The sequence below is a fragment of the Oncorhynchus gorbuscha genome, linkage group LG17, assembly GCF_021184085.1.
Source record: "Oncorhynchus gorbuscha isolate QuinsamMale2020 ecotype Even-year linkage group LG17, OgorEven_v1.0, whole genome shotgun sequence".
Lineage (NCBI taxonomy): Eukaryota > Metazoa > Chordata > Actinopteri > Salmoniformes > Salmonidae > Oncorhynchus > Oncorhynchus gorbuscha.
The window spans coordinates 18,491,149-18,500,203 of NC_060189.1; the positions used below are offsets into that span (position 1 = coordinate 18,491,149).

The 9,055-nt window shown below is 42.1% G+C and overlaps 1 protein-coding gene across 6 annotated transcripts in view; it reads right to left on the reverse strand.

Moving 5' to 3' along the window:
• LOC124001792 (palmitoyltransferase ZDHHC14-like) overlaps positions 1–5,351 on the reverse strand; it is a 96,975-nt gene extending 91,624 nt beyond the window's left edge. For 2 of the 6 annotated variants that reach the window (XM_046308874.1, XM_046308869.1), the window contains exons 1-2: positions 4,706–5,193; positions 3,565–3,868 (exon numbers count right to left, since the gene is read on the reverse strand). In XM_046308874.1, the coding sequence (XP_046164830.1) occupies positions 3,565–3,809 (245 nt within the window). In that variant the 5' untranslated portion in view covers positions 3,810–3,868; positions 4,706–5,193. The other 4 variants (XM_046308871.1, XM_046308873.1, XM_046308870.1 and 1 more) reach the window with 4 other exon arrangements.
• Positions 5,352–9,055: the final 3,704 nt, after the last annotated feature.

Consider the following 9,055-nt stretch of genomic DNA (forward strand, 5'->3'; position numbering starts at 1 on the left):
TGTAAGCCTCAGAAATCACAGCCCAAATAAATGCTTCACAGAGTTCAAGTAAAAAAGGAAAAGGAGAGCCACACACTCTAGGAGCTCTGATGCAATAATTTAATAACCAACGTTTCGACAGACAAGCTGTCTTCATCAGGGTATAATGACAAACACTGCTGGTAACTAGTTTATAAAGTGTCAAAGGACACAAGCAGGTGTCTGTAATCATGGCCGGATGTGGCCTGATATCATTGGTTAATTCTTAGAGGAGAGTGCATGAATCAGGCCTTCATGGTCGAATTACTGCAAAGAAACCACCACTAAAAGGACACCAATAAGAAGGAAATTTGCTTGGGCAAAGAAACACAAGCAATGGACATTAGTCCTTTGCTCTAATGAGATTTTTGGTTCCAACTGCTGCGTCTTTGTGAGAAGCAAAGTAGGTGAACAGATTATCTCTGCATATGTGGTTCCCACCGTGAAGCATGGAGGAGGTGGTGTTATGGTGCTTTGCTGTTGACAATGTCAGTGATTTATTTAGAATTCAAGGCATACTTAACCAGCATGGCTAACACAGCATTCTGCAGCGATACGCCATTCCATCTGGTTTGCACTTAGTGGGACTATCATTTGTTTTTCCCCAATCTACACACAATACCCCATACTGATGACAAAGCAAAAACAGGTTTGGACATTTTTGCAAATTTATAAAAAATAAAACAGAGATACCTTATTTATATTAGTATTCAGACACATTGCTATGGGAGCTCAGGTGCATCATGTTCACATTAATCATCCTTGAGATGTTTCTACAACCTGTGGTAAAAATCAATTGACTGGACATAATTTGGAAAGACACACACCTGTCTATGTAAGGTCCCACAGTTGACAGTGCATATCAGAGCAAAAACCAAGCCATGAAGTTGAAGGAATTATCCGTAGAGCTCCGAGACCAGATTGTGTCGAGGCACAGATCTGGGGAAGGGTAACAAAAAATGTCTGCAGGATTGAAGGTCCCCAAGAACACAGTGGCCTCCATCTTAAATGGAAGAAGTTTGGAACCGTCCAAGACTCTTCCTAGAGCTGGTCGCCCAGCTAAACTGAGCTATCAGGGAAGAAAAGCCTTGGTCAGGGAGGTGACCAAGACTCTGATGGTCACTCTGACAGAGTTCCAGAGTTCCTCTGTGGAGATGGGAGAAACTTCCAGAAGGACAACCATCTCTGGTTGCACTCCACCAATCAGGCCTTCATGGTAGAGGGGCCAGACAGAAGCCACTCCACAGTAAAAGGCATATGACAGCCTGCTTGGAGTTTGCCAAAAGGCAGCTGAAAGACTCTCAGACCATGAGAAACAAGATTCTCTGGTCTGATGAAACCATGATTGAACGCTTTGGCCTGAATGCCAAGCGTCACATCTGCAGGAAACCTGGCACCATCCCTACGGTGAAGCATGATGGTGGCAGCATCATGCTGTGGGGATGTTTTTCAGCAGCAGAGACAGAGACTAGGATTGAGGGAAAGGTGAACAGGGCAAAGAACAGAGAGATCCTTGATGAAAACCTGCTCCAGAGCACACAGGACCTCAGACTGGGGCGAAGGTTCACCTTCCAACAGGACACCGGCCCTAAGCAACACAGCGCAGGAGTGGCTTCGGGACAATTCTCTGGATGTCTTTGAGTGGCCCAGCCAGAGCCCGGACTTGAACCCAATCAAACATCTCTGGAGAGACCTGAAAATAACTGTGCAGCAACACTCCCCATCCAACCTGACAAAGCTTGAGATGATCTGCAGAGAAGAATGGGAGAAACGCCCCAAATACAGGTGTGCCATGCCTGATACCCAAGAAGACTCTAGGCTGTAATAACTGAAAGGTTCTTCAACAAAGTACTGAGTAAAGGGTCTGAATACTTATGTAAATATGAAATGTGCAAACATTCATAAAAACCTGTTTTTTGCTTTGTCGTTATGGGACATTATGTATAGATTGATGAGGACAAAAAAATAATTAATTCATGTAGAATAAGGCTGTAATGTAACAAAATGTGGATAAGGTCAAAGGGTCTGAACACTTTACGAATGCACTGTACAGAATACACCCAGGGCTTGATCATGCATACGGAACACAGTGAGAAAAGCTGCCGGTCTAATTGAGCAACAACATCCATGGTAGGAGTTAGAAACAGACTTATCTTCCTTAGCACCACAGGAGGCTGAGTGGCACCTTAATTGTGGTGGACGGGCTCATATTAATGACTGGAACGGAATACATGAATGGTATTGAACTCATCAAACATGGTTTGCATGTGTCTGATACCATTCCAGTTACTCCATTCCAGCCATTACTATGAGCTGTCCTCCCCTCATCAGCCTCTTGTGCTAAGCACTGTCTGGCTCCTGGACCACAATGAGTGATTAGTCAGGACAAGCAGGGAAAGGAAAAGAGTGACTGACTGGTCCAGTGCTGTGGAGACATCCCTCATGCTAATAGCACTCAGTGTCTAAATATATGCTCTCCCCTTTGTACTCCATGGGACCTGGAAGTCACTGAGGGCCAATTTACAACCTCCTGAAAATGGATAAGAGGAACACAGGTTGTCGTGCTGCTGAGATCAACCAGGCAGAAGGAACGTTATTAAACCAGGGACAGACAGTGGGAGAGGAGAAGTGGTGTCTGTGGGTATAACAGCCTGCTGCTCAGGTTTTACAGGCTCCACATTTCACCACATTAAATATAGTAATAAACAACATGTCACAAAGAGCTCGTCTGAGAACTGGAGACATTTTAGAAGAAGAGGGTAAACCAGTCTAGGCATGGGGAAATCTAGAACAAGAGAGGAAGCAATGAAGAAAGGGCGAGAGAGAGAGAGAGAGAGAAAAAAGAGAGCAAATGGTCGAGACAGAAAGATGCACGCCTACATCAGAAACCTCAGTTGTTAAGCATCTCTTAGCTGGTAAGTGTGATCAGTAACAATGAGAGAGAGGTTGTCTATACCAAATACTTTAACTAAACTAAAATGTATTTATTTGGAAGGATGACCTCAGGTTTATTCAATCTACATGAATGGACATGTATCGTATGATAGATTCATTCAAACACAGATCCTGTGATGACAGAAACTAGAACAGCCACACCTTTTCAAAGGAAACCAGACAGGTGTTACCATGATGAGTAACTCAGGAGACAAAGGACATCAAGTGGGCTGTCCCTGTCAGTAAGAATGATGCATGAGAGTTAAGACAAGTCTTCTATGCTATCTACACCATATTGATTGCTGAGACTTCCAGAAAAAGGTCTGAGACTAAACATTAAAGCTGAGCTAACAGTATTACAAGGCTTTATACAACTCTGCCAACTCATAGACAAGATGCTGCTCAATGTGACAGCTCAAGGTGAAAGAGCACCTTGAGGAAGAGTGAGAGGGAGCCTGTCTCATACACATACAGGCTACCACTGGCTTATCAACAGTGACAGGTTGGGCCATAAACCCTGGCTCTTTGTTAGCTACAGCCCCAATACCCTGTTCATAGGCAATGTGGGCCAAAGGAAGGCAAAATCATAGGGAAAAACCTTTAGCTACTTACTCAAAAGTGAAGAAGAGTCCGCTTGTGATGAGAATGAGGACGAGGGTGAGGTAGAAGACCCCTGTCTGTCTGGCCATCATGATCCTCCCATTGCAGTAAAATTTATTCCGCCCAGGGAAGGCTTGCCACTTCCTCTTTTTGGGAGTCCTCTTCTTGTATGGAGTTTCCATTGGGGTTGAGCTGCGAGTGCTGATCTGGCTGTATTCGCACTCTCGCATAGGCTCAGCCACCCCGAGTTGCAGCATCAATGGTCACTCAGTGAGATCCCCTCCACAGTTGAAGCAGTCCAGGGCCAGGAGCACCGCTGAAATGAAAGCAACAGAACTGTGATGTTAATCTACTGGAAATATAGTTGTCTGATTATAGCCTGGTGCCAGATCTGTGTGTGGAGTATACAGTCAACTACTATGTTGTCATGCCAGACAGACAATGAATAGTTGTTGGCGAAACAATATAAACAGATCAGGGATCAGTCTGATTATAGGATCACATTCAATGTTTTCCACATTATGTTGAAAGGAGCTAGTATAAGGTTTAGCTTGCTACCATTTTAGAGTTCATGTTTTATCAGCTAGCTATGGTTTTATTCGTTTATGGGCTATGGTTTCCAGCATGACATCCAGACCTACTTGGCTATCCATCTTACTAGGTTACATAACTAACTAACTTAGTAACGTTAGTTAGATACTAGTGACAGCTTCCCACATGCTTAAAACTTTTCACTAGCTAGCAACTAGCACGCTTGCAACTAATGGTTTAATCAAATATACTTAGATAATTAGTCTTGGCCCTAGCTAGCTTACTAAACTAACTAACTACCTACCTACCTACCATGACCAAATAAACAAACGTTAACTATCTTACGCTAGTTAGGTAATGTTACCTGAATCACCCAGCAACATGACTTTACTATTGACTAGATATAGACAACTAACGTCAGCTAGCTAGCAAAAAGAAACATGCAGCCAAGTAACTAGATCTAGTTAGCTAGGGTAACGTTAACTCGTGGGCAAACTTCTGAGTGTTCTGTCGTTTCCTGTGAGCCAACACCCGTTTTCATTCACCAAGCATTACGGGCACATCCCGGACCGCATACCATCACAGAAACCCTCCAGTTTTGACAGCCCTCTGGACAGCTCACCAAAGAAAGTCGAGACTGCTGGTACGCCACTTTTTTTCTGGTCTCCTTATCCGTGTTTGTTGCAAACTGCAGTCGAAAACAATATCATAATTTCTCTCGGAATTACAATAATTACAAAAGGCTTACGACTGATTTGAAAATATCAAACACTTCAAACATGGAAAAATCTGAGGATAGTCTGGGTAGGTCCCACGCCACACCATTTCAAACTCAACCACAGTGGAAAGACGCGCGAGGGATTCTCAGACAAGTTTGCGTGTGATACGAAAAACCAGAACGCGCTTGCAGGTCCAATTTCCATCTACAGTTGTTAAATTTGGGGATATTCACATAATTATGTCACGTACTCGTTCGCTTGCGTAGTGAAAAGTTGCACCATTCCCAGCAAGGCTGCTGAAACATCGGGATATCCCACTGTGTTTGTTCGGAAAGCATTCACACTGTTATCTCCATCACGTTGCACTGCTCATCGCAACTAACAAACAACAACATACCGAGCACACATCCCGCCCTCCTCGAAACACATTCTTCTTCGTGTAAATTTCTGGCAGACCAGACGCTGTGTTGTGAGTATTGCTGCCTTTCAGAGGTCGGAGTGCATATTGCACATTTATCACAAAAAAAGGAAAGGGGAACATTATAAATTGCACAACCATCTAACCCTGCAACGGTCTGTCCCCAAAACCCACCACCCATCCCACTACTTTGGCCCTAAACGATGTTACACCAGGCCATCAGCCTTGGATGGAACCCCTTCTCTCAAAACTCCCTGTAGATCTCCTGCACTACAATCACTCAGACCCAAACATTTCTCTGCTGCTGCAACTGCCACGCCCATCTTCTGTGATGTCTACTCCATCCATGCAGTTCAGTTAATCACCATGGCTATAATAAAGCACTGCTCTGTTTTCTTGACATAGCTATCAACAAAACAAGTCATACAGGCTCTAGTTGTGTTGCACCGGGACAACTGCCAGTCACATGATCAAGTGCCACAAAGAGGGACATAATGTACCAGTCAAAAGTTTGGACACACATACTCATTATTTTTTTACTATTTTCTACATTGTAGAATAATAGTGAAGATATCAACTATGAAGTAACACACATGGGATCTTGTAGTAACCAAAAAGTGTTAAACAAATCAAAGTATATTTTAGATTCTTCAAAGTAACCAACCTTTGACTTGATGACAGCTTTGCACACTCTTAGCATTCTCTCAACCAGCATCATGATGAATGCTTTTTCAACAGTCTTGAAGGAGTTCCCATATATGCCGAGCACTTTTTGGCAGTTTTTCCTTCATTCTGCGGTCCAACTCATCCCAAACCATCTCAATTGGGTTGAGATTGGTGATTGTGGAGGCCTGGTCATCAGATGCAGCACTCCATCACACTCCTTTTTGATCAAATAACCCTTACACAGCTTGGAGATGTGTTTTGGGTCATTGTCCTGTTGAAAAACAAATTATAGTCCCACTAAGCACAAACCAGATGGAATGGCGTATCGCTGTGGTAGCCATGCTGGTTAAGTGTGTCTTGGATTCTAAATAAATCCCAGACAGGGGTATAAAAAAAAAATGGTATCAATTTTAGAATAAGGCTGTAACGTATCAAAAGGTGGAAAAGGGGAAGGGATCAGAATACTTTCCGAATGCACTGTATGGGCTGGATAGATCCACTTTTCCATCTCTCCTAGGATTCTCAGGGCAAACATTAGATAGACCTTCATCCTGGTCAGGTTCATTTTCAAAGGACTCATTACTGCCGACTGACTCTATCTCATGATCCTCAGACCAATGGGATCCAACATCCTCAAGATACTCAAGCGATAATGTGGATTTCATTTTACTTGTCTTTTATTCAGGGAAAGAAGGTTTGTACTTAGCACCATGGTTTTTTAATTTTTAGCACCATGGTTTTTTAATCACACTTCTCTCCTGCTGTGACACATCCCCTCTGAGCTCTTCATCTTGGTCAGTGGGTAGCAAATACATGAATTGGTGGATAGCTGTGCAACAGGAATTATGGGGAATGTAGTAGCCCATTGATCTCATTGATTGCACATCTGGAAAGAAAATAAACACAAATGTCCAATGCCTGAATAATACAAAAAAGAACATTCATATATTATCTACAGCTTCATTAATAGAACAAATATAATCAATTTATCATGAAAATGATGCCCTTTTAGATCATGAATTCTAGTCTACCATGTTTACATCAACAGGGGAGTCATTGTCACGTGTGCTCCCTCTTCGGCCTCTAGGTCACCAGGCTGCTTGTTATGGCGCACACCTGTCACCATCGTTATGCGCATCAGCGCATAATGACACTCACCTGGACTCCATCATCTCCTTGATTGCCTGCCCTATATATGTCACTCCCTTTGGTTCCTTCCTCCAGGCCTCATTGTTTCTGTTTCATGTCGGTTGTGTTGTACTATGATTCGTACTATGATTCGTACTATGATTCGTACTATGATTCGTACTATGATTCGTACTATGATTCGTACTATGATTCGTACTATGATTCGTACTATGATTCGTACTATGATTCGTACTATGATTCGTACTATGATTCATTCATGCATTCATTCATGCATTCATTCATGCATTAATTAAATTATTCACTCACTCACTCCCTGAACTTGCTTCCTGACTCCCAGTGCACATGTTACTGTCATATGTGTAACCATAAGGTAGTCCAAACCAGCTGTCATATATTTGTAAGTCGCTCTGGATAAGAGCGTCTGCTAAATGACTTAAATGTAAATGTAAATATAGACATCCCCTCTAATGCCAGCCTCGTCATGTGATGCTGCAAGTTCCTGAGGTCCTGGTCATTTTTCTGGGTTCTTCACTCTCCCATACCACCTGCACACCACAGAAATCCTTAACATCTCCTAGTCTGAACAATGCCTCTGGCTTCCAGCTTGATTCACTCGATCACTCCCACAGCCCTCCTACACATCTCCTAGTCTGAACAATGCCTCTGGCTTCCAGCTTGATTCACTCAATCACTCCCACTGTCCTACAAACATGTCCTTGTTCAGTCAATGCTCCTCTTTCACAGGCAGGCTTAGAGAACTCTGTCTGAGTCATTGGGCATACATACGTATTACCAACAGGTCTCTCAGAGGTGAGAAATAGACTCAGAGAGAGCACAGGAAGTTGTTTTTCCTGTACTGTATGAGAACCTGAGTGGGCTTAGATCACTGCTTTGCACTATTGAGTAGAAATGAGAAGGGAAAAGGAGCTCAATATGCTCATTAGTCTCTCAGAGTAGTGGTACACATAGCCTATACATCATTCTTCATGACATCTCCACAGGTTTTTCTCATATACAATACATTGGAAATACAATTTTATGTTCATAGTAAAATGTGGATATAGAGCCTTCAGAAAGTATTCATACCTCTTCACTTATTTCACATTTTGTTGTGTTACAGTCTGAATTCAACATGGATTAAATAGTTTTTTCTCACCTGTCTACACATAATAACAAAGTGAAAGCATGTTTTTAGAAATGTTAGCTAATTTATTATCTACAATGTTGTTGATCCATCCTCAGTTTTCTCCTATCACAGCCATTACATTTTGTAACTGTTTCACTATTGGCCTCAAAGACAAATCCCTGAGCGGTTTCCTTCCTCTCCAGCAACTGAGTTAGGAAGAACACCAGTATCTTTGTAGTGACTGGGTGTATTGATACACCATCCAAAATGTAATTAATAACTTCACCATGTTCAAAGGGATATTCAATGTCTGCTTTTTTAAAATCTACTAATAGGTGCCCTTCTTTGCGAGGCATTGGAAAACCTCCCTGGTCTTTGTGGTTGAATCTGTGTTTGAAATTCACTGCTCAACTGATAATTGTATGTGTGGGGTACAGCGATGAAGTAGTCATTCAAAAGTCACGTTAAACACTATTATTGCAACTTATTATGTGAGTTGTTAAGCACATTTTTATTCCTGAACTTATTTATTTAGGCTTGACCATTTAACCTTGAAATGTGGTATTGTGGTTAGGCCAATACTATTTTAACACAACAAAATTGAAATGTCTCGGGATGTGAATAGACATTTCATTTTTCAGCATTTCCACCAGGAGGTATTGAAACACATTTCCAATCAAACAGTGGGTTATAATCCAAAACACTTTCATACTGTGATTACATGTAACAAAATGTAATCTATTTAAAAAGCATGTTTTGTAGAAATCCACCACAACAAAATGTGGGAAATGTCTCGGGATGTGAATAGTATCTGAAGGTGGTTGTAACATTTACTGTACATGTAGATTGATCAGCAGTCTCAGGAGGTATTGGCATGAAACACATTTCCAATCA